The sequence below is a fragment of the Mustela lutreola genome, chromosome 12 (assembly GCF_030435805.1).
Source record: "Mustela lutreola isolate mMusLut2 chromosome 12, mMusLut2.pri, whole genome shotgun sequence".
NCBI classification, from domain to species: Eukaryota; Metazoa; Chordata; class Mammalia; order Carnivora; family Mustelidae; genus Mustela; species Mustela lutreola.
The window spans coordinates 77,551,193-77,576,734 of record NC_081301.1 but is presented as its reverse complement, the minus strand read 5'-3'; the positions used below and the strand labels follow the sequence as shown (position 1 = coordinate 77,576,734).

Sequence of the window (25,542 nt, the reverse complement as noted above, 5' to 3'; positions counted from 1 at the left end):
CATCACCTGCAAATTTCTACGCTAGGTGCTTCTGCATGGGCTGGCTCTTCTCAGATGTATCCTGCCTGGATCAGAGAATGCCAAGAGGCACACCAGGAGGTCAAGGCTGCAGTTCCCAGGAGCCCAGACATCTTCAAATTTCCCTTTCCTCTTCACAAAGAATGGGACAATGTTCTAAACTATGTTTAGAACTCAAATAAATTTTTATGTTAATAACCAGTGAAATTGAGTGTTCAGATATGCACTGATAGCCTCCTATATGCCAATAGTCCTGAGCACCGAGGGACAGAGCAGGAGCAATGAAGAACAACAGGCATCCTGGTGGGAGAAGACAGGAAGCAAAGATGATCTCAGGAAACAATAGAAGAGGAAGCTAACAATGAGATGTGACAGGAAGTGAGTTGGAAGGTAAGGTAAGGCCTCTCTGCAGGGGAGACATGACCCCACATCTGAACACCTGCTGGGGTTACACAGTCTTACATCCCACTTACTTGGCTGTCTAGCTGAGACAACTTACTTGAAGCCTCCATTTCCTTACTGGATTAATGCGAGGAGTATATTAAATTATCCAAGTAAATTAAATAATCTATATAAATTAAATAATCCATGTAAATTAAATCTTCTATGCTTAGGAGGAAATGTCTGGAGAAGAACAACATCTTCACCCATGGTAACCTTGTTTTAAGTGAGTCTCTTGAGTTTATTCAGCTTTACAGGTGAGGAAGCAAGTGTTGCCACCTCACAGGCAGATGAAGACATGAAGCCTTCCAATGAGCATCTACCTCGGACAGGCTTTCTGGCATCTCGGCAAGTCTTCTCACTAAAACCAGCACCATCACACTAAACATAACAACATTTCTGGTGTAAAAATATTTGGTTCAGAGCTACATCACCACTATGTAGCTCTTTCCATTCCCAACCTGTCTGTCATAGGCAGATGCCAAGAGATTGGATGGGGGGTCGTTATAGTAACTTAGGTAGAAATGGTGGTACTTCAGACCAACTCATCACAAACTTCCAGGAAACTGAAAGGGAGGGAAGCCTTCCCAACTTATTCTGTGAGACCAGCACTGGCCTGAGAAAAAAATCAAACACATTAAGAGAAACCCACAAGCTAATATCTTTAATGAATATGGATGCAAAAATAATAAACAAAATTTAACAAAATGAAATAACAAAGACATAAAAATGAAAATACATCATAACTAAGTGGGGTTTATCCCCAAACTGCAAGTGTGTTTTAATACTTGAAAATCAATGTAATTACCACATTGATGGTCAAAAAAAGAGAAAAGCCATGATCTTTTCAATAGCTATAGAAAAAGCATTTGATTAAATCCAACATTCTATTCCTAATTAGAACAACTCCTCTTAGCCAACCAGGAACATGCTCAAAATTCAATAAAGGGCATCTATGAACAATATGCCACTAAGATCATACTTCTTGTTAAGAGAGAGAACGTAGATAAGGATGTCTGCTCTCACTTTCCTTGTTCTAACCAGTGCAATAAGGAGAGAAAAATGAAGTGATCATTTACGTAAGAAAGAGAGACATAAAGCTGTCTTTTTTCATAGATTACATACCATTTACCTAGAAAATATGATGGAATCGACCCAAAAGGCTACTGAGTGTGAGCAATATAAACAAATATGATAGGGTATAAGATCTGTATGTAAAAATCAAGTGTATTTCTAGATATTCACAATGGGAAACCAGAAATTGAAATTTTTAACAACATTGTTTAGAATAGCATTAAAATATCAAATACTTAGGAATGAATCTGAGGAAAGACTTATAAGATCTGTATGATGTACAGTACAAAACAATGTGAAGAAAATTTAAAGAAGACCTAAATAAATGGAGAATACATCCAGTTTATGGATCAAATTACTCATTATTGTTGAGATGCCAATTTTCCCCATATTGATCTATAAATGCAATGAAATCAAATCAACCCCCAGAAGGTTTGGGTTTTGTTTTTTTTGTTTTTGTTTTTAAGAAACTGATAAGCTGATGCTGTGGAAATTAAGGGATATAAAATAGCCAAGACAACTTTGAAAAAGAACAAAGTTGAAAAACTAATATTACTTGATTTCAAGACTTATTATAAAGCAATAGTCACCAAAACAATGTAATACTGGCATAAAGCAATCAATGGAACACACCAGAGAGCCCAGAAATAAAGCCACACAAAAGCAGTAAACTAACGTTGGACAAAGTGCAAAGGCAATTCAATGGAGAACAAACAGTCTCCAAGAAATGGTGCTGGAACAACTGGATATCCACCTGCAAAAAAATATGAACTTTGACCCATATCTTGAAAATGAATCTTAAATGTAAAATCTAAAACAAACAAAACCTACAGAAGAAAACAGCAGAATAATCTTTGTGACCTTGTGTTAGGCAAAGATTTCTTAGACGCCAAAAGCATGATCCATTAAAGAAAAATTGACAAATCGGACTTCATCAAAATGAAAAATTTCTACTCTTCAAAATACACTGTTAGGAGAATGAAACGACAAGTCACCGTGTGGGAGAAAATTTTTAAATCAGAATATATAAACAGCTCTCAAAACTCGGTAACAGGGATGCTTGGATGGTGCAGTCAGCTACGTGTCTTGACTCTTGGTTTTGGGTCAGATCAGATCTCAAGGTCCTGTGGTTGGGCTCTGTGCAGAGTCGGCTTGAGATTCTTTCTCTCTCTGCCCCTCTTTCTTGTGCTCTCTTTCTCTAATAAATAAATCAGTCTAAAAGAAAACTGTATTAAAAAAAATAATAAACCCTGCATAATAAGAAAACCACCTAATTTTCAAAGTGAATAAAAGATTTTAACAGACATTTCATGGAAGAGGATACACAGTGGTTGCCTGGCAAGGAGGGCAGAGGAGGGAGGAAGGGAAGCATGACAAAGGGGCCTGAGGAAACTTAGATGGTGGACGGATACACCCATCATCTTGACTGTTGGTGGTGGATTCCTGAACTATGGGCACACCCAGTGTTATCGTGTTCTGTACTGTAAATATGCAGCTCCTCGTGTGTCAATTCTACTTCGAGAAAGCCATTACAGTCTAAAATACTCACCTGGAGCAATGGACTAACACTGTAGGGGCAAAAGGAGTCAGGGTCAGGAAGAGGTGGATATGACCAAGGACTGCGAGGGAACATCAAGGAGACGGGTAGACTTTCTCTAAGCTTGGCTGAGTTTGGGAAAATGGAAAGGAGGGGCAAAGAAAGCGGATGGAGAGAAGGAAGAGTGATGATCACGCCGGACCAGAGCTGTGCGGTGCAGAACCACAGGGAGCCAAGCTGAGCCAAACATGAGGTTACAGGATGTGGGAGCCCTGGTAAGCTCCAACACCAACCACAAGTCTGCTGGTTAAGAAGCAGTGAGACTGATGGCAGGAGAACTCGTGCACTTGTAAGTGTTCGATGAGGGAATGAGCACACAGATAAAATGCACGGAGAGGGAAAAAAGGCAGAAAAAAATATATGATTCTCCTGTTTCTAGACTACAACAAATGGAGTGCTAACAGAATAATGGGATCTCCACTGCCCTAAAGCTGGCCCACGGACTCTGAGCCACTGACTCTGTTGAACATGACATCCCAACAGTTACTCAACTTGCCAGTAAGAGATAAGACAACGAAGAGACCCGAAGTCATATATGGGGTACAGCAGACCAAGGCAAAGGATCTGGAAGGACACAAAGTACGAAGAGCCACGGGAAAAAGTAGGCCGGCCACAGCCAGGATGCAGTCAGCACGTCTCAGGCCCGGTGCTAGGCACTCACGTCCACTATCAGGCTGGGCCTCCGTGAAGCAGGCTGGTGCATTACCCCATTCTAAAAATGGCACCACCGAGGTCAGAGGTCCGGTTATTTCCCCAGGGCCACCTGCCTGGTCAAAGGCAGAGCCCGGAAGCACATTAATGCCAATCAGATGCCAATACTCAGGCCCTTCTCACTCCATCCTGCTGCCTCTTGGAGTTAACAGGGCAAATGAAAAGAAAGTGTTCAACCCAACATTAGCCTTACAGGTAAGTCTATTTTCCATTTCCAGTAAACATGCATCACCTAGTTGTAGTTTATAAGGAAAAAAGACAAACATTGCTTCTATGGAAATCATTAAAGGTAAGGAAGTTTCAACCATAGAGTTCAGTCAGTGCTGAATAAAAGTACATTTTATTATAAAACACTGAAGTTCTCAGACAGAATTTTAATTTCCCTGCAATCTAGATTTAAAGTTGGCAGTGGGCATGGTCGGGGAGACTGTGGTATAAAAGCTGAAACACCCTTCTCTACCCCAGGGGGGCGCTGCCTTCTTCCTCGGGCCTCCACTCTCACAGCACCTCCACAGAGAGGCCCCTGACCCGCCGACCGCTTCTCCCCATCGTTGCTGACCACACTTGCTCTTTACTCGTAGCTACTGAAATTATCTACTTTATTTGATTACTTATTATCTCTCTCCCCCCTCGCTCTCCCCCCAAAACCATTACCAAAAATAGCCCTCATGGAAAACCCTGCCCGGTGCCCGGTCTGTAAAAGGCGATCCATCAGGAATTGTGGGAAGAAAGAGCCAATCCCACAGACTCACATCTTTACGCGTCTTGTGTTCTGCTGCCTGAATCCTCTGATCCATTTCCTCTTCCAACTCACTCAGCTGCATGGCTGCCTTGTCCTGGGCTCTGAAATTCAAGAGGGTGCACACCTTTTCACTGCAACATGCAGAGACAACTTCAACCTCGTCTATTTTAACCCCTATGTTACAGATGAGGAGAAACACACTATTTTAAGGAATATTCCCTGTTCTTCCACATCATAAAACAGGATTGGCACTTTGACCATTTGCGTGTAAAATAACATTAAAACTAGATATTTAGTAAATGGTATAAATTAGACAAAATAGTGTTAACCTAGATTGTGGCGAAGAACAGCTAAAGACATCAAATCACTGGGAAGCTCTCGATAAATTCTGAAAGTCCTTTCTGCTCCCACGACTGAGTGACAATCTTGGACCAAAAAAAAAAGAACCGCACAGTAAACAGATCTTTGGATAGAATTCTGCAACGCTTTATAGAAAACACACAATGTTATATGCTACAGTTAGAAGGGGATAAAAGGAATCTCAACAATTATTTCTAATCAGCTTCTTAAAGTTCTAGAATAAAAATAGTCTTTACATTGTAGAAAAATTCTGTTTCCTTTACTAATCCCCAAATCACCTCTCTACAGATGAAGAGCACACTGATTTGCCAAAAAGTTAGAAATGGGAACATGTCATTGAGGAGAGTTGTGGCATAGTTTTCCTGAGCAACTGGCTAGTATGGAGACATCTGTCACACTCTACAATGGTCGAGGCTGCAGATTAAACCCTAAAAAATGTATTTTTTATTCTCTCTCTCTGATGTATGTCCGATTATCTAAGTTTCTCATTCATAAGTCTTGCCTATTCAACTAGATGACAAGAGGCGCCACAGGATTTAGAGGGTCAATGACATGACATTGATAAAAAGTAGACAACAGAACCTAACATGGGGTGCCTGAGTGGTTCAGTGGGTTAAAGCCTCTGCTTTCAGCTCAGGTCATGATCCCAGGGTCCTGAGATTGAGCCCCACATCAGGCTCTCTGCTTGGTAGAGAGCCTGCTTCCCTTCCTCTCTCTCTGCTTGCCTCTATGCCTACTTGTGACCTCTATTTGTCAAATCAATAAATAAAATCTTTAAAAAAAGAAAAAGAAAAAGAAGAGGGGTGCCTGGGTGACTCAGTGAATTAAGCGTCTGTCTTCAGCTCAGGTCAGGATCCCAAGGTCCTGGGGTCGAGCCCCATGTCAGGCTCCCTGCTCAGTGAGAAGTCGGCTTCTCCTTCTCCCACTCCTCCTTGTGTTCCCTCTCTCACTGGCTCTCTCTGTCAAACAAGTGAAGAAATCTTTAACAAAAAAGAAGAAGAAGAAGAAGAAGAGGAGGAGGAGGAGGAAGAAAGACAGGAAGAACTTCAATACCTCTTCACTGCAATGGCCAGGTTTTCCATTTCTGTGCTCTGCAGTTTGATCTCACGGATAAAGTTCCTTATAACATGCTCGTACGACTGAATTAGTCTTGGCTCCACAAGGTTGATGTTTAGATACAAGGTACTAACTTGCTCTTTTCTGCCAAAAAAAAAAAAAAAAAAAAAAAAAGAAAAAAAGAAAGAAGAGCTAAATTAAACAAAATAAAAAATAAAAAGGCAAATTTTCAGAATACTTTCAGGAATGAGACACATAAGAACCAAACAAAGCAACAATAACAGAAGGACCAGAAAGGAAAGAAGAGCAGGCAGACAGTGATGCTATGGCACTAACCTCTGTACTTTTTTTTTTAAAGAATTTATTTATTTATCTGATAAGAGAGAGAGAGAGATCACAAGCACACAGAGAGGCAGGCAGAGAGAGGTGGAAGCAGGCTCCCTGCTGAGCAAAGAGCCCGATACAGGGCTTGATCCCAGGACCTTGAGATCATGACCTGAGCTGAAGGCAGAGGCTTTAACCCACTGAGCCACCCAGGCACCCTCTCTGTACTTTTAAAATGGAACAGCAAGTTCATTATTTCCTAGATGTATTGAGGTATGACTGATAAATTAAAACTGTACATATTTAGGTTTCCCAGTCATGATTTAGTGTTAAAAGATGTAGACTGGTGAGGGAAGAGAAATGCATAGAGAGGGATTGACAGGAAGGGGCAATTTTTGTTATTACTGCAGCTATTTTTTTTTTTTAAGATTTTGTTTATTTATTTGACAGACAGAGACACAGCGAGAGGGGGGAAAGGAGCAGGGGGGTGGGAGGGGGAGAAGCAGGCTTCCTGCTGAGCAGAGAGCCCGAATCAGTGCCTGATCCTAGGACCCTGGAATCATCATCTGAGCCAAAGGCAGACACTTAACAACTGAGGCATCCAGGTGCCCCTTGCAGGTATTTTTTTTTAACAGAAAGGTAAATAGGGGCATCTGATTGGCTCAGCTGGTACAGCGTGTTACTCTTGATCTCAAGATCATAAGTTCAAGCCCCACACTGGGCTTGGACCCCACTTGAATGAATGAATGAATGAATAATCAATAAGTAGAAATAGAAATAAAACTTGAAAAAAGAAAGGTAATAAGAGGTACAGGAAAAAAAAGGTAACCATTAAACAGATGAATAACATGTTCCACTAATTTCTGATAAGACATAATTCAGCCTTTATGATCATAAGAGTGAATGTATCTATTATTTTATAGTCAGTTAAAAATTACTTCATATAAATTCACATGTATTTATATGTGACAATCCTAGCTGTCATTATAAACTTTTATTAAAAGACACATATTCCAGAGTCGTTTCAAAAGAAAAACTGGGCAGCTCAGCTGCTGGAGGACAAAGGAGTGAGTCAGTGGGGCTAGCAGTGCTCCTGATTCAAGTTCAGTGGCTGATACCCTAAGGGTACAGAGAGAAGACTCTGTGAAGACACAGGAAGGTGGCCATCAAAAAGCCAAGGAGAGGGGCGCCTGGGTGGCTCAGTGGGTTAAGCCGCTGCCTTAGGCTCAGGTCATGATCTCAGGGTCCTAGGATCGAGTTCCGCATCTGCTCAGCGGGGAGCCTGCTTCCTTCTCTCTCTCTCTGCCTGCCTCTCAGTGTACTTGTGATTTCTCTCTGTCAAATAAATAAATAAAATCTTTAAAAAAAAAAAAAAAAAGCCAAAGAGACAGGCCTCATCAAGAACAAACCCCACAGGCACCTTGATCTGAGATTTCTAGCCTCCAGAACCGTATGAAAATAAATTTCAGCTGTTTAAACCACCAGTCTGGTATTTGTTACTAGACATTTCTAGGCAACCACAGCAAACAACAAAAGGCCCAAGGTCCCAGAGTGACTTAGTGGCAGAGCTGGGATTCCACCCCCCCATCTGAAGCTAAAGACTACACGATTTGCCAGAACGTTGTTTTGCTTCCCAATTGTGTTAAAGCATCTGAGCCGTGGAAGAAGAAATGGGATCCAAAATTAATTCGCAGAACTACGAAACCCTGAAAAATGTGAGGTATATATTAACCTAGAGGCTTAGTTAAGCATGGCTTCAAGGTGTGTCCGTGAGCTATAAACTTCCCCAGGTTTATGCTTATAAATAAACTTCTCCGTCTGTGCAGAGGCCAATTATGATATAAAAGAACTGATCAAGTGAAATATTATTAATAAAGCTGCAGGATTAAGTCACTTCATTTGATATAAGATGCAGGAAGCGGCCATCATCCTTCTCATCAGAGCTGAATACAAACACTAGTTGCAATAGTGAGCTGTATTTACTGGAGCAGTAAGCAAAACAAAACAAAAATACTCTTGGACTGTCCCATGCAATTTCAATGCATAACAGGATCATTAACTTCTTGCCTTTTGTCAGTTACTGATCACCAGCTAGATAGAAAACATAAAAACTCTCTCCTTAATAGGAACCTGCCTGTCAGAGGTGGCTATTAAGATACTGTCACCTAGAGTCCTTGCTTCTCGACTAACAGCACAACAAAATGTTCACAAGTACAGGTCACCAGATTTCAGGACATTCTGCAAATTTCAAAAATAAGAAAGAAACACAATAATTTATAAAACTTTTTCTGGTCTTGATATTATAGAGTTTCAGAAATGGTATTATGAAAAATATCTGCCAGATATTTTAGCAGAAATATGTGATATGGTTAGCAGAAAATATGTGATATGGTTTATCACGGTGCTATAGACTACATGAATACTTATCTATCCTGCTTCCTATTACAGGGCACACTTCCCAGAACCTCAGGCAGGTAGACGAGGGTCATGTGACTAGTTCTGGCAAATGGAACAGGAAGAGAAATGGTATGTTGCCCACTTCCACACTTGTTCCCTAAAATCCTTCATTAGATTCTAAGCTTGTATTCATTCATATTCTCCCTCTTTCTCTCTCTCTCAGCATCTCTCCCTCCATTCCCCTTCCCGCTCCTTCTCTACCTCCCTGCATCTCTCTTCCTCAGCCCCACAGCTGAAGTGAAGAATTCCAATATGGCAAAACTATGGGAGAGAATGTGCTTGGCTTCCTGAATCACCACCCTGAGCTTAACTGCTCAGCATGGCTGTCTGATCACCTCAATCTGAATGACATGCTAGAAAGAAATGTTTGTATTTTGTAAAGCCACTAGGACTTAGAACTTCTTTGTTACAGTCAGTTTGAACTTAAAAGGTTGGCATAATAGTTTCCTATTTTGTTTTTGGGTTTTTTTTATCATCCTCTTCCAGATTAAATTACTTCCTCATCTTTTTCCTTGATAGCTTCTTAACTACGTAAAAGCTTCTATGACCAGGGTAAATCTTTAGCACCACCACCTGCTCTCTCTCAGGGAACAAAGGACTACTCGGAAGCATCCTATACTGAGGCGGACACTTATTAGGCACCTTACATATGTAGTCCAGGCAGTGATCCAGAATTTACACCACTAGTCACTAAATCTTCATGGCAACCCTACAAAGAAGTTATCACCAGCATCCTGTTTACCAAAGAGGAAACTAAGGCAGAGACAGCTAAGTATTATCCTGGTAGCAGAGTCAGGATTCCAACTCAGCCCTTCTGGCTCCAGAGTCCAGCTTCCCACAGAAGAACTAGCTCTTTGTGCCGAAACTAAATGCTGAACCGGTCTTAAGGGGCCCCAAGGGCAGGTCTCCACTAAAGAAAACTTAACATAACAAGATTTTTTAAAAATTGCTTTGGAGGAGGCTATGCATTATTGCTGCAAGGACTGTCCACATTACAAAGGGTCTCCTTTAAAGGATGATGGCATGATGAGGATTAAAATGAGGTAATCTTGTAAAATTTGGTTTATCTACAGCTATTTGTTTGGAAAGCACTACTGAAAACAATAAGGTTTCCTCCCACCCTCCCCACCCCCCATCTATCTGTGTATTTCATTTGGTCTGTTTCTGTGAAACTAGAGAACCATGTGGATTATGCCAAGAGACAGCCAACAAAACACACTTGGCTATTCTGACATCTGATGGAGAAAACAAAACAAAAATTTTTTAAAAACACCTTACTGCAGCAAAAGAGGATACCTGGTCCCTCTCTGTGAACTTTAAATGCTATGCCTCGCCCAAGCAGCTAAACACACGCAGTCCTTCCACTCAACAGACTTGGTGCCAAGACAATCTTTGTTTTGCTCCTAAGAGTGCCGGAGGCATGGCCTCCCCCGGTGTCCCTGCTTCCCACGTCAAAGGTTAAGCAAGTAGAGAATGCACAATGCCGCAGACACAGCTCTGTTTCCTTCTGGCCTGACCCCAGGTGGCACATGTGAGGACTGAGAATCGTGCCTTGTGGTGACAAGGCCCAAAACACTTTTGATTCATTGAGTCTGGGGCCTCATCTCACGCAGTTACATTTGGTCACAAATACCACCCAGAGAGGCTTACAGGTACATTTGACAAACACTAGGTAAAAATTAAGGGTCAAGCCATAGGTCTTAGTCAATCAAGACAACACACATTCTCTACCCTTCTGTGCCAAGAAAGTCTCTAATACTAAAAATAATCTAATTTATGTCTGAAGGAAGAGAATGAATGAAAGGCAGAGAAAGACATCAGAGAAATACAGATCAGAGAAAAACACACCCTGAGTTACCAATTAGATTTAGATGTTTAAAACCTGGGCCTATAATATTACACAGCCATTTAAAAAAAAAAAAAAAAAGAAAGAAAGAAAAGAAAGAAAGAAATCTATCCATTTGAAACAACGTGGATGGAACTAGAGGGTATTGTGTTAATGAAATAAGTCAATCAGAGAAAGACAATTATAATATGATCTCACTCCTATGCGGAATTTAAGAAACAAAACAGGGTCAGGGCACCTGGGTGGCTCAGTGGGTTAAAGCCTCTGCGTTCGGCCCAGGTCATGATCCCGGGGTCCTGGGATCGAGCCCCGCATTGGGCCTGCTCTTCCTCTCTCTCTGCCTGCCTCTCTGCCTACTTGTGATCTCTGTCTGTGAAATAAATAAATAAAATCTTAAAAAAAAAAAAAGAAACAAAACAGGGTCATGGGGAAGAGAAGAAAAAATAAAAGACAAAACCAGAGAGGGAGAAAAACTATAAGAGACTCTTAATCATAGAAAACAAACTGAGGATTGCTGGAGGGCTGGGGTAACAGGGTGCTGGACATTAAGGAGGACATGTGATGTAATGAGCACTGGGTGTTGTATAAGACTGATGGATCACAGGCCTGTACCTCTGAAACAATAATACATTATATGTTAATTAACTGCATTTAAATAAAAAAAATTTAAATTAAAAAAACCTGAGCCTATGCATCTCAATTGATAAATTACAAGACGATTTGTTAAAAAAAAAAAGACAGTAAGACAGTGGGGTTGGATAATTACTGAGGAAAAATTCACAACTTAGAATTTTACAATGGTCCGGGGGAAATAAGCATTTTAAGTCACAAATCTTCCCACTGAGGCTGAAAAGGCTATTACATGAACTTAGAAGAAAAACAGGTCCACTTAGGATGTATCCAAATTATAAAAGGGTGACATATTTTCACAGAATTGACACTTACCATATACAGATATATTTACATCGACGTGTATACACCGGAGTAGTGTACTGAGAATGCCTGGACACCTCAGCTCTACAGACACCTCTGGGCAATAGTCAAGCACAGAAAATGCTAAGGAGCATGGTGATCCAGTAAGATCGTTAGGAAAACTGTCTCTTAGATCCCGACTTTCGCTGCATTAAACATTAAAACAGGGAGCTAAGATAGTCATTCAAACATAAGTCAATTAGATCTAAAACTCAAGACAGTTTTCTATGAACAAAAGCTAACAGTATAAAGTCCCAATATCCGCACCATCCTACACCAGCATCTGGCATAAGAAAACTGACATTATGACCCCACCATCTGAATGCAGGAAATTAAAACCTCCATGCCACCTAAGGCACGGGTGCTAGATCCTGGAAGTAAAATGCTAAGATACAGACTGGGTTCCTTTCCCCCATTAGACCCACCATGAAGATTAAGTATAAGATATTCTGGCAGTATAGACAGGGGAACATGACCAGCACTTGGGGGATAGACTGAGGGATGAGTAGATGTCAATTAGGCAGCCAGTGGGAAAGGGGTGAGGGCGTGGTGGCCAACCTGAGGCACCAAAAACCACAGGCTGAAGTGCCAGGACACGGGGCGGGTGGCAGGGGTAAGACAGCTGCTCCTGTAACCAGAAGAAGCTGGTGGGGCTGGACAGCCAGGAGCAGGGGAGGCAGAAACAGCATCAGACGTGGACGTGGGGTGAGAAGTCAGCAGGAGCCAGAAGGCACAGCAAAGACATGGGAGGAGACAGTTATTGAGAGGGTGGGAGGCCACTGGGAGTGTTACATGGAAGCAATGACCTGATCAAGTTTGCATCTTAACTACTCCCATCTTTATAAACTTTTGGCTGAAGCAGAAAAATAAGCACAGGATTTTGCAACAAGTCTTGGGAGATAAAACTAAATCTAAGTCCAGTGTCATTGAATCCAGAAATGTACAACTTCAGAAGTTTTCATGAACTTCGACTTTTCTTTGTTACAGAATATGTAAAATTGTAGACAATTAGAATCCGATCATACAAACAGATCACCTAACAGAATAGAGACCCACCTGAATATAGTCAACAGATATTTGACAGAGGAGCAAAGGAAATACAGGAGCAAAGACAGTTTTTTCAACAAATGGTGCTGAATAACTGGGCTTCCTCTTGAAAAAGAACAAATATAGACACAAACATTAAATTATTCATCAAAATGAAGTCAAAATCAATCACAGACCTAAACATAAAATGTAAAACTATAAGACTTTAGAACATAAGGAGAAATCTAGATGGCCATGGGTATGGTGACAACTTCTTAGATACAACACCAAAAGCATAATCCATGAGAAAAATAACTGATAAGCTAGATTTCACTAAAATTAGAAACTGCTCTTTGAACGACAATGGCAAGAAAATGAAAGGATAAGCCACAGACTGGAGGAAACATCTGTAAAAGACACAACGGTCATCTAAAATACACCACTGAAACCCTTAAAACTCAGCAATAACAAAAAACCTGATTTAAAAAATGGGTCCCCTTGGGCGCCTGGGTGGCTCAGTGGGTTAAGCCGCTGCCTTCGGCTCAGGTCATGATCTCAGGGTCCTGGGATCGAGTCCCACATCAGGCTCTCTGCTCAGCAGGGAGCCTGCTTCCCTCTCTCTCTCTGCCTGCCTCTCCCACTACTTGTGATTTCTCTCTGTCAAATAAATAAATAAAATCTTTAAAAAAAAAAAAAAAGACCTTAATGGACACTTCACCAAAGAAGATATACAGATGACAAGCATATGAAAAAATTCTCCACATTATATGGTGTCAGGGAAATGAAAATTATAACAATGAGATAGCACGACATACCTATTAAAATGGCCAAATTCCAGAACATGACAACATCAAATGCTGGTGAGGATGTGGAGCAACAGGAACTCTCATTCATTGCTGCCAGGAATGCAAAATGGTAGTCACTTGGGAGGACAGGGTGACAATTTCTTAAGAGACCAACTCGCTCTTAACCACATAGTCCAGCAATCAGTGCTTCTTGGTATTTATCCAAAGGAGTGGAAAACTTAGGTCAGCACAAAAACTTGCATATGAACAGGTCATATGCAACCCAGTTCCGTCATAACTGCCAAAACTGGGCAGCAACCAAGATGTTCTTCAGTGGGGTGAGTAGGTAAACTATGGTACATGCAGATGAGGAAATACTAAACAACACTTGAAAAATGAGCTACCAAGCCATGAAAAGACATAAAGGAACTTTAAGTGCATATTACTATGCAAAAGAAACCAATCTGAAAAGATTACATACGACGTAATTCCAACTCTATGACATTCTGGAAAATGCAAAACTTGGGGACAGTAAGAGATCATTGGTTGCCAGGGACTGGTGGGGAGGAGATAGGATGAATAGGTGAAACACAGAGGATTTTTAGGACAATGAAAATACTCTGTAAGATAATATGATAATGGGTATGTATCACTGTACCTTTGCCTAAACCCATATAATGTACATGAGTGAACCCTAATGTAAAATAAGGAATTTGGATGGTTATAATGTATAAATGTAGGTTTATCAATTATAACAAATATATGATTCTGATAAGGTTTTGCTGATGATGGGGGAGGCTATGAAGGTGTGGGGGCAGGGGGATATGGGAAATCTCTGTACCTTCCTCTTAATTCTTCTACAAACCTAAAACTACTCTAAAAAATAAATCTTTTTCTTAATCTGACAGTTTATTTCTCTTTTGTGGTAAGAAAAATGGGTATATTCCTACTCAGGCGACATCAGCTGTTCTTTCTAGACGCCCTGAGCCAACCATATGGTCATTTGTCAGTGAGTGGAAAGGCTTATCCTTTTACTCCCACACACGTTAGATAAAAGTTACTGACTTCAAAACATACTTTTATTACATAGTACACATATTTTCAGAACAAGCCCCAACTAACTAGAAAATAATTGCCAACAACTAAATCTAGCTCTGCCCCTACAACAGGGCGGCAGTAGCTCTCTGTGAAGTTCATGTCTTTCCCTCCAGACACGGTGTGCTGTGTGTGCCTCTTTGCCCACCATCGGCCTGACGCCAGCCGCCTCTAACTGGAAGTGATTCTGGTCTGTGTTCTCACAAAAGCTCTTGCTTGTCATTAAAGTGATTACCTGACCCTCCCTTCTAGAGAAAATAATGGTCTCTTCAGCTTGGTTCCACCATCCCACAGAGACAAGCCAATCCAGTGGCCCGGGCCCTCCTTGGCTCTGCTATGCTGCTGCTCAGAAGATGGTCCAGCCCAGGTGTTCAACCACCAGTGCCGCACCCAAGCCCCCTGCCCAAATACATCTCCCACAGGTAACATTCTTTCGGGATTCCCATGGCCTTGAGACGTATTTTACTTCCCGAAGTACTTAGATGGGTAGCATTCCTGCCAAGATTTTAAAATGGAAACTCCCTGGGAGATGATTCAAAGTCTAGAAACGTTTCAAATTGCAAATTGCTTCCTATTTGAAATCACTGACATTTAGTAACTGGGAATTTGCCAATGGAGGAAGGAAGACAGAAACAGCAAGAGGCATGGTGCTAGAGGTTTGGGGAGGGCACACTGCGCACCACTGAGGGCTGCTTCATTCAGGAGTGAATAATGCCTGGGGGAAGTGTAATGGCCTGGCTAGATCAAATGCTTCCTCCTCACATCCTGGTTTTGCGAACCAAGGCCAAACACTTAGCCTCCTGCGCTTCATTCAGTTTCCTCAGACATAAAGTGAGGAAAGTGATAGAAGCTTCCACATAACGTAATTCACCTGGACCGAAGCACACACAATCCAGGCACACTGTAGGGAACTGATAAATGTTGGCCATCATCACAATCTGTTAATGCTCTTGACTCCTCTGCCCTAATCAGTTAGAAAGATGTAGGTGTTTATCTCCTGTGTATCTCTGGGTTGTGTTTTCGGGAAAGAGTCAAAAGGGAGAAAGCAATGTAGTGTGAAAACTTCATGGACAGAAATGTTGTCTTACAGGAGCTAGTGCAGGAAAAACTGAGAAATGAAAATTGGGTCATGGCTGAGGTCAGTCCTCGAAGCTCACAGTTTAAGGGTATGATAGCATGATTTATGAGACATACATATTTGGTCATTCAGATGACCCAAAATGCATTTCTTAGACCTATTTGGTCTTCATCCACAATTCCTAAAACTTCCAAAGCCATAGGGCTAAACTGGTGATTTTTAGACACCCCCCCCACCCCAAAGAGGTGGATAGTTGCTAGGAGGGCCAACCGTGTGATTAAAGATTGAAACTTTCAGTCCCCTACTCCACACCCTGACCTTCAGGGAGGGGAGAGGGGCTGGAGGTTGAATCAGCCAAAGGCCAACAACTTAGCTTATCATGACTACATAATGAACCCTCCATATAAAACCCAAGAGAATATCTTTTTGGTCCTTTTGGGAGAGCTTCCATAGTTGGGAAACCAGAACACTTCATGTGCCGCTGAGCCAGGCCCCAGACTCCACAAGGACAGAAACTCCTCTGGTCAGGACCTCATTCTGTGTATCTCTTCATACGGCTATTGGTCCATACTTGGCCTTACCCTTTAATAAAGTGGTAAATGTAAGTAGATGTCTCCCTGAGTTCTGTGAGCCTCTTAGTGAATTAACTGAACTTAAGGAGGTGAGTGTTGGAACCTCCAGTCAGTCGGAAGCACACATAACAGCCTGGGGCTTGGGACTGGTGTCTGAACTGGGGGATGGGTCAGTGCTGTAGGACCTATGGAATCTCATGCTCTCTCCAAGTAGACAGTGTCAGAATTGAGCTGAATTCTTGAACACCTTGCTGGTGTCCAAGGATTGCTTTTTTTTTTTGGGGGGGGGGGTGTCACACCCACCCATATTGGAATTGGGTCCAAGTAGTCCAAAAGAAGGGGTCAGTAAAAGTTTTCGGTAAAGCACCAGTCAGAAAATATTTACAATTTCTGTCGCAAATACTCAACACTGCCACTGTAGCATGAAAACAAACACAGACAACACACAAAATGAATAAGCTTAACTGTGTTCCAATCAAACATTATTTACACAAACAGGCCGAGGGCCAAATGGGCCCTCCTTGGATCCCTGTTATAGTCTTAACATAAGGAAAGCCCTGAGCACAGTAATGAGGATGGGGCAGTGCAGGTCTAGCCTTCTATATACAAGGAAACAGGGCTTTGGTCACATCCTGCCCCTACATGCACATCAATTTATATTTATATATGGACACCACACTGTCAGTGTGCTCTGTATGTGTACACACACACGTGAGAATAGGTACCCCTTTACTTAAGAGTACTGAGAATGCACATTCAATCTCCCAGTATTTCTCTTCTATCAGTTTACCTGGAGTCAAGTTTAATGTAGGCACAATCTAGTAATGTCAGTGCAAGTTGGTATATTTACACAGAAAATTTCTGTTTTGGTAAGAAATATACTAGTTGGGAAGAAAATAGTGCCACATCAGTTCCTGTACAAAATTTTTCTTTAGATGACATCTGTCTCCTTCCTGGGTTTACCCAGGACAATCTCATTTGGTTGTCCTGTATTTTGTCCACTTTGCCTAAAAAAAAGGAAAATTCTGGATAAATGCTCATGAAAAATCTACATTTAGAGTAGGTAACTGTTAACTGGTATTGAACTCCATACTAATTATGCATTAAATTATTAACAGCTGCATTACAATAAGCCAAAGGAAGCTCGTGGATTTGCACCTTTTACCTCCAGCTTTTACCCGGGAGTGTATGACACACCCTTGCGGTGGCAAAACTTCTCATGAACACGTGGCTAAATGGGAAGAGAACCAGTGATAAACCCATCTCTCCTTTCCTGACCCTTTTCAGACACAGCATAACAAGGCTTTTGCTTTCAGGAGCCAGGAATAGAATACTCACTGATAAAACAAATTAGACTTGGATAAGAGAAGCTGGAGACTGATAAGTCCGCAGGTCTCAGAGGGTGCGGGAGAAAGCCTGGGGACCGCTGCCCTGCTGGCTGCCTGGGTGACCATCCATTGTGCTACTCCCTGCCAGGTGGCTGTTTGGCCAAATCAGTGGGAAATAAGGAAATCAGAGGCATAGGGTACAGAAAACAGAAGTCGAACTGTCCTCCCACACAGCAATTGGAAGTATCTGGAATGCTCCCGCTACTAGAATTTGACCACGTTAGTACAATTTAAATGTATGTAACTAGTTATTTTGTTGAATGGTAAGGCTTTACTATTTTGCAATAAACCCTTCTGGCAACCATGACCTCAAGGAACAACAAAGGTGCACGCTTAATAAAAAAGTTAAGAACCAAATTTCCTTTCTATGAGAATGATGGTATCAAGCCCCACATCGGGCTCCCTGCTCAGCAGAGGGCCTGCTTCTCCCTCTGCCTGCTGCTCCCCCTACTTGTGTGTGTGCTCTCTCTCTCTCTTTCTCACTATCAAACAAATAAATAAAATGTTTAAAAAAAAAAAAAGAATGATGGTGATAAATACTAATGTACCAATATCAGTTCACTGATTGTGACAAGTGTATAGCACCAATACAAGATGCAAATCATGGGGGAAAGTGAGTACACGTAATAGGGGAACTCTGTAATGTCTGCACAATTTTTCTGTAAATCTAAAAATATTCCAAACAAAAGAATTTTTTTAAAGTTTGTCAACATTTAGCCTCCAACATGGTGGACCAGAACGATACCATTAACCACACAAAAACCAGAAGACAACAAATTTCCTGAAAAAGCATCAGCCTCTGTCTTTGAGGAAAACTGTTCAGGGTCTATGAGGTCACTCATGCATTGGCAGAATGAGAGCATGTAAAGTAGGACCTTTCCCTTCAATCAAAAGACATTGCTTCTATATTGGTTCTGTGCATTTTCACTTCAAGTTTTCTTGTACAAATCCACATGGTGAAGTGACAGGTGCTTACGTGCCATTAGCCAAAAAAGAACTGTGCAGAGGTAAGTGAGGCCAGTTTGTTACCATTCTGATCAATGCCTCGAAAAAAAAAAAATCAGTTGAGTTCATTCCAATAATGGTTTCATTTCTTTTTTTTCATCCACTTCATGGCATCACAGTAAAGCTTTAAGAAATTCATTCTGTGGAAGAGAAAACTTCCGAACTTATTACAAATGTTACTGTAAATTTCGTGAAATATAAAAGTAAAGCACTGTGGTTAAAAATTATCATAATTTTTACTAAATTAAGCCATCTATGAAGTGGAAATGGTGCTGGTGCATTTGATGGCATCCAGACAGGCTTTGATATTCTACCAACTGAAAGAGAAGCTGTTGCTATCAGAATTTCAAATATATTCACACATATAATTACAGCATCTAAACATTTTTGTGGTGGTTGCTTTTTCTCTGTGGCTTATCACATTCAGGTTTTGGAAACATTTGAACCTTTGAAGAACTACTTAGCAAATCATCCTATGTTTGTTGTAAATCTGCCCCCTAAGTTGGCATTACATTTTGTTCAAAATCTGTTGGAAAACTTTTATCAAATTTATAAAAACTGTCTTCAGCTTTTGAAGCTGTTAGCAGATTGGAATTAATTGAAAAATAAGCTTGAAAACAGGAAGGCACTGATGAACTAAACAGATGAAGTGAGAGCTCAAATGTTGTACAAATTCAATCCCAAAATTCCGTAATTATGATTTGGAATATCTCAACCTCCTATTTTTATTTGATTACATTTATGCTCTGAACCAAAATGAAATGAAATTGAAAAGGCCTACAATTTTGAAGCATCTCAATATGGGAAAACATTCGTAAGAGTCATAAACAGAAACAAACTTATCCTACAAGTCTTATCTTGCAAAACTTAAGAAAGAAATCTGTCAAAGTGTCAAAGAAAGCTCTTCAAAGGGAGGCAGAAAACACAGAGCTTGTGACCATCAAGGGCAGAAATATTCACATATGTAAGTATCAACACTTCTCAATACCAAAACTAAGTTGAGAATATCCTCCATTTATCAGAATTTGCCCTAAGCTTATTGCAGAGTTTTCCCTATGACTGTATGTCAGCACTTGGACAGGGAATGTTTTCTCCATTAAAAACATGATGACCTTCAGAGAAGAGTCAATTGTTCAATGTCAATAATTTCAAATTAATAATCAAAATCTTCTAAAGAACATTACAAGCAATTTGATGGGGCAGAAAAAGCATGAAGACCACAATGAAAAAAAAAAAATTCTTCAGGAAAGTACAAGTAAAGATAAGAAACCGATTAAAGTACTTAAGTATTTTCCAAAAGTAACTATTCCACTTACACAATTCTTTTAATCTTCACATAATTGGTCGCAACATTTTCTTTGACTTAATGTATATAAAATATGTATGCATTTTAGAAATAACTTTTTAAAACTTTTTTGATAAAACTATGTCAGAGGATCACATGTAAAATAAAAACACAATTTGTCAGACAAAAAAAACAATGTTCTAATAAATTACATAATTTTAAGTATATTAATTCCCCTCATTTTATTTGCAAGAAAATTCTGGGTTGGGGGATAAATTCTACAACCACTCTACTTCCTATATCATTTCCTTCAACCTCCTCATATTCTAAGCACTCTTAGGTGCTCACTGTCCCCCAATAGTTTGCACAGTGTGCAACACATAATACATATATTTTCAACAAAGGAGACATTGTTCAGATCAAATATGTCATGGGAAAACACCTTCACCCCTCCTGGATGAATTACAGTTCAGTACTGGTCTCTGATCAAAATCACAGCTTCTTGTATTTCCTGTCCAGAAACCAAACCCTACACATCAGTCAAGGCTCTCCCCAAAGCTGCCTCCTTCATGAAGCCTGCCCTGACTGTTCCAACCAGAAGAAATCTTCACCCCTCAGATCTCCTGCCACACTGAATCTGAAGCTCTGTGTACTGAGTGTTCTGCAGATGCTTACCTTCCCAGTTACCTATCAGCCTCCATATCCCTTGCAGCACTAGAAATCTGACCCGACAGGATCCTGCATAAATGAAAGAGGACAGAGTCTAGGGAAGGAGGGCTCAGTGGGAGCCGAAGCAGAACGGGTGGAGCTCTATGCTGGATCTGAGGCTGGCCAAGGAAGGCCGTGGTGAGGACGGAGCAGATGAACTTTGTTGGTCAGGGTCGGGGACAAGACTAACTGTGGGAAATCTGACAGCCAAGCTGAGAGGGGCCAATCCCCTTCTGAACACTGAGAAAGCAGGGCATTCCAGAAAGCATGTCTGAACTCTACCGGCCAGAGTGTTCACTGAGGTTGCTGAATGGTTGAACTAATGTTCGGAACTCTAGCTGAATGGTTGAACTAATGTTGTGAATCCTGAAAATATTTCCTCAATAATAAAGAAGGATGCATTTGTAACAGAGGATTATGTACGTTTAAGTTTCTAAACATTATGATACACATGTGAGTCCTTAAAGCACAGATTAAATTGCAGGATTTTATGTAGGTCAACGCAGATTTAAAATATTGTGTTACACAGACAACCCACAACCAGCTTCTATAAAAGATAAGGATTTGCCTGTCTTTTTAAAAAATCCCCGAAAGACTTCTTAATATTGCACAGAATCATGAGTACCACTAAGAAGCACATTTTTCTCTACTAAAATTAGTATATTCTGGGATATAAGTGCAACCTACCTCTGAACTCTGTAGCAAACTATTTTTTTGAATTTGTATATAATAGGTATTGAAAAAACCTACTACTAATTATTGATTGGTTGGCATTTAATGCTAAATTATTACAGATATCATGGAAAGATAACTGTTTGGTGCCTAAGCTATAGTCACATTTTCTTCAACAGCTGAATCTTGACCTTATGCTGGAGTGTGGATGATACTATTGCAGATCATACCAGCCTGCTCTGGCCTTCTTAAAAACCTCTCTTGCGGGTTACAAGAGTTTGCTCTGAAAGATCATGTAATTAAATGAGAGAGTTTTTCCACGGCATCCTCGAACTAACTTAAATTAAAACTATTTGTACATATGGTAGTGTTTGTTGAGTTCCTGCACAAAAAGCATATCAAAGAATTTTTTAATCTACTTTTTTAAAAGAATCATTGATTTTTACCTATCTCCTTTCCTGCCTAACCATCAAATATAAAGATAAATCGATAATGGCTTTCCAGTCTCTGTTTTATGCAGTGCTGGATCAAAAAGACCAAACTAAAGTCAAATTAGCTAAAGAGATTTCCTTACAAATTTTCTAGAATGCTTGAAAGTAAAATGTTGTTGACATCATCAGTTTGACATTTCAACAGTTAAGACCTGAGAGACCCCTGGTCTCATTCACTGGCACCTGGGGCATATTTTCCACAAGGGAGAAGCTTCCGGGGCTACACTTCATTGCTCATCAACTGTCCACTTCATTGCTTCCCCAGTACCCAGCAGGAAAGTTTAATTACTTTTTCATTTGATCTTCTCAACAACCGAAGGGTTTTTTTCTGGAATGTAATTTAAAAAAAGAAGGTAGCCAAAAATCCTATTAAAACCTGACTTTCTCACTTTATACCAGGATCAGTTGCCCTGAAAACTAATCCACTTTTGAGTTCCCAGAGCTGCAGCCTACTAAAAGAGCAAACTACCTTCAGATATGCAAACACTATCTCCTGGAGGAATCTGACCTTAACCCCTCCTGAGAGCTGAGAAAAGAAAAACTGGTCTCTTAATTGAGTCATCAACTTAACTCACCCCTTCATCATATTAAAAAAAAAAAGAAAAAGAAAAAGGAATTTCAATGCGCTGTGTATTTACATTTATCTCAGTTTATATTTTTCATCCCAAATCTTTATTCCCCCCTAGTTGCCGTTCTGGTTCCCTGTGGCATGAACTGACCTCCGTTCTCATCTGTGTGGATAACATCCCCTCTGGGCAGTGCAACTGGTCCAAAACCCAGAGAACAAAATGGAAATAAATGCTGAATGGTTGCTTTCAATCCAAATACTAAAGAAGGAGCTGTAATAGAGTTATTATAATAATTCATTTGAGTGGACAAGGAGAACCCATAAAGCTATAGTATCTGCTAACCTCCATGAATAGTTTTTGTATCATTTCCTTAAGACTCATAAAAAAAGCATTACAAATAATTTCAGTGACCATCTGTTGGGCTGGGGGCCAATGAGACAGGTGCAAGCTCACACCTTGCCAGACTCCCATGGGTTCATCCAAGCATAAGCCCACATCCACTCTTGGCTAGACACCTACTTCTCACATGTATTCATAATAATATAATTGAATGTTCATGCTTATCTAAGTGGCATAATTTCTACAAAGATAATTTAGAACTATCATGTCTACTTTGAGGAACTTTTGAAATGAGCAGAGGGGAAAAGGGGCTAACACAGGAATAAAAATTATTAAGACTAAAAAAAAATAATGACAATGATTTCAAAATGGCAGCAGTACCCCAGTCACCTAAAATTCAGAGATCTGGCACCACGGAGAATCCAAAAGAAGGCTGAAAAGCAAGAAAAAATGAAAAGCAGCCTCTGAGACACCCCTGCTCAGTACAGGAATAACCTGTGGGTACAGGAATAACCCTGTAGGGGTTTGAAAACACTATTCTAAAATATGGGATCATGTGCTTTGTGTATCTTTGGCAGACAAGGAAGGTGCTTTGGTACCCAGGAAGGAAGGAAGAACTGACAATAATGAAATAAAACTTAGCAACCTTACAGCAGGAACAGAAAATACATGTAGGAACCCAAAAAGCCAAGCTGAATGACCATCTTTGCAAACATGGGGTATCACTATACTACAGCCCAAGATGAAAGCTTGACGATCATGACCGTGAGTTAGCGAGGCAATCTTAAATTATTTTGAAATTATTAAAGGCAATGCACTGTATGTGTCCATATGTTTACCAAAAGACATGGGACAGGCTGTTCATTTTAGGAGTAATGGCCACAATGCAGAAATTTCCCAAATGACCATTAGTAGAGAAATGGGTCAACTGTCGTATCTTCACACAGACGGATACACTACAGCAATGGAAATGACAGATGTATAACTCCAAGCTCATGAACATATGGTTGGGGACCGGAGGGTAAATACACTGAGCCCCTCTATATACAGTGCACTGTGCTCTATCTGACTTTGAAGATTACATTCACAAAATACACCCATATCCTTGGTGAACTATCAGTTATTATCTTCAGGGTAATTTCAGTCATGAATGCTTCACAACTCAGATTTCAAACAACCAAAGGCAACCCAAGGCAGAATTCTGGAGTACGTGAAGTTCAGCTTTGCTACCTTCTATGTCTTCAACATGCTCTTTCTGGATCATTTTTATCTTTTCATACTGAATTCCCAGCCTAACGTGGCCATGTCCCACACCGTCACTTCTCATTTCCCTGGCAGACTTAAAAACATGCACAAATCACCGAGGGACCTTGTTAAAATACAGGTCCTTCTGCAGGTTTATGATGGGGCTTAGGAGTCTGCAGTTCTAGAACCACTACCAGGTGCTGCCAATGCTGCAGTCTGAGGCCCTTGAACAGCAATACCTGAGAAAAGATGGGATTTAAAAGCAGTGTCTGCTGATGAACTAAAAAAATGCCTCATTCTAAGAATATGAGCATGGAACCACTGGCATTCTTATGGCTGAATTTTAAGACCTCTATCTGGTGGAACACATCCAGGCTTCCCTATGCCTCTTAAATTGCATCCTTGGTAGCAACTACCAACTCAGGAACCAAAACTAGTGGTAGGAAATGGTAAAGAAAGAACATGTACCTGCTCTAAGGAATTTCCTACTGTTTCTCATTAAAACTTCAGCCTTTGGACTTCTTGGCATAATGTCTTTCTCACAGCATTTGCAAGAGGGAGGGTGGGGATGAGGGAGAAGGAGGAGAAGGAAGAAAGAAGTGAGCAAGCAAGCGATGGTTTGCTCAGGCAAGGGCTGCAGTGTGCAATGCTGGTGGCTTCAATCCAAAATGCCTCTTCTGTCAGCTGCTCAGTTCAGACTTACAGATACTGAGATAAAGAGTGGGACTACAGGGTAAGGAGGGAGGGGGTAGAGACAAGCTTTAAAAATAAGCCCATTTGGGGGTAGCTGGGTGGCTCAGGAGATAAAGCGTCTGACTCTTACTTTCAGCTCAGGTCAGGATCTCAGAATCTTGGGATTGAGCCCCACATCAGGCTCCCCACACAGCGCAGAGTCTACTTCTCACCCTCAGCTCCCTCTGTCCCTCCCCTCGATCATGTATACACTCTCTCCCACTCTTTCAAAATGAATGAATAAATCTTTTTTAAAAAGAAAAGAAAAATAAGGTCATTTCTTCAGGGTCCATATCAGAGCCATAAATACATGGAGGGCAAGCCTTTTCTTGGCCGATAGAAAAATGATAATAACATTAAAGTTGCCACAGAAATGTGGTATGTTGTTTTGGAGTGTTTCGGCATTTGGAAGGGGGTACAAGAGATGTACAGGGATCTTTCTAGATTCTGATAAATAACTGAAAGATTTTTGGTACATATTTTACAGCCTAGAAGCATTTAAAAAATGCTTTTTGCTCTTTTCAAAACTAATTCCCAAGACACAGGTAATCTCAAAAACTGAGAATATCTGAAAAAGTTTCTTAGTGGCCGTGGTTCATCTTATGTGTCGACTTGGTGAGGCTACTGTACTCAAATATTCGTCATACATGTCCAGATATTGCTGTGAAGGTATTTTGTAAATCAGAGTAGCATTTAAATCAGTAGACTCTATGTAAAGTACATTACCCTCCATAATGCAGGCACGGCTCACTCCATTACCTGAAGACAGTAAGATAAATACTGACCTCCGCCAAGGAAGAAGGCATTCTGCCAGCAGACTGCCATCACACTCCGGGGCAACACTGACTCTTCCCTGGTCTCCAGCCTCCTGGTCTACCCCGCTGCAGAGCTGGGACTCGCCTGCCTCCACAATCAATAAGCCAACTCCTTAAAGTAATTTCTCTCTCTCTCTCT

At 40.8% G+C, this 25,542-nt stretch overlaps 1 protein-coding gene across 5 annotated transcripts in view; it reads right to left on the bottom strand.

Moving 5' to 3' along the window:
* The window catches only part of LOC131813155 (ras and EF-hand domain-containing protein), a 71,965-nt gene that overhangs the window by 36,879 nt on the left and 9,544 nt on the right, over positions 1 to 25,542 (bottom strand). For 4 of the 5 annotated variants that reach the window (XR_009346639.1, XM_059143379.1, XM_059143376.1 and 1 more), the window contains exons 2-3: positions 5,997 to 6,143; positions 4,594 to 4,684 (exon numbers count right to left, since the gene is read on the bottom strand). Coding sequence is in view for 4 of the 5 variants with exons in the window: in XM_059143379.1 (XP_058999362.1) it covers positions 4,594 to 4,684; positions 5,997 to 6,143 (238 nt within the window). In the remaining variant the exon portion in view is untranslated. The remainder of the gene's footprint in view (positions 1 to 4,593; positions 4,685 to 5,996; positions 6,144 to 25,542) is intronic. The other variant, XM_059143378.1, reaches the window with a different exon arrangement.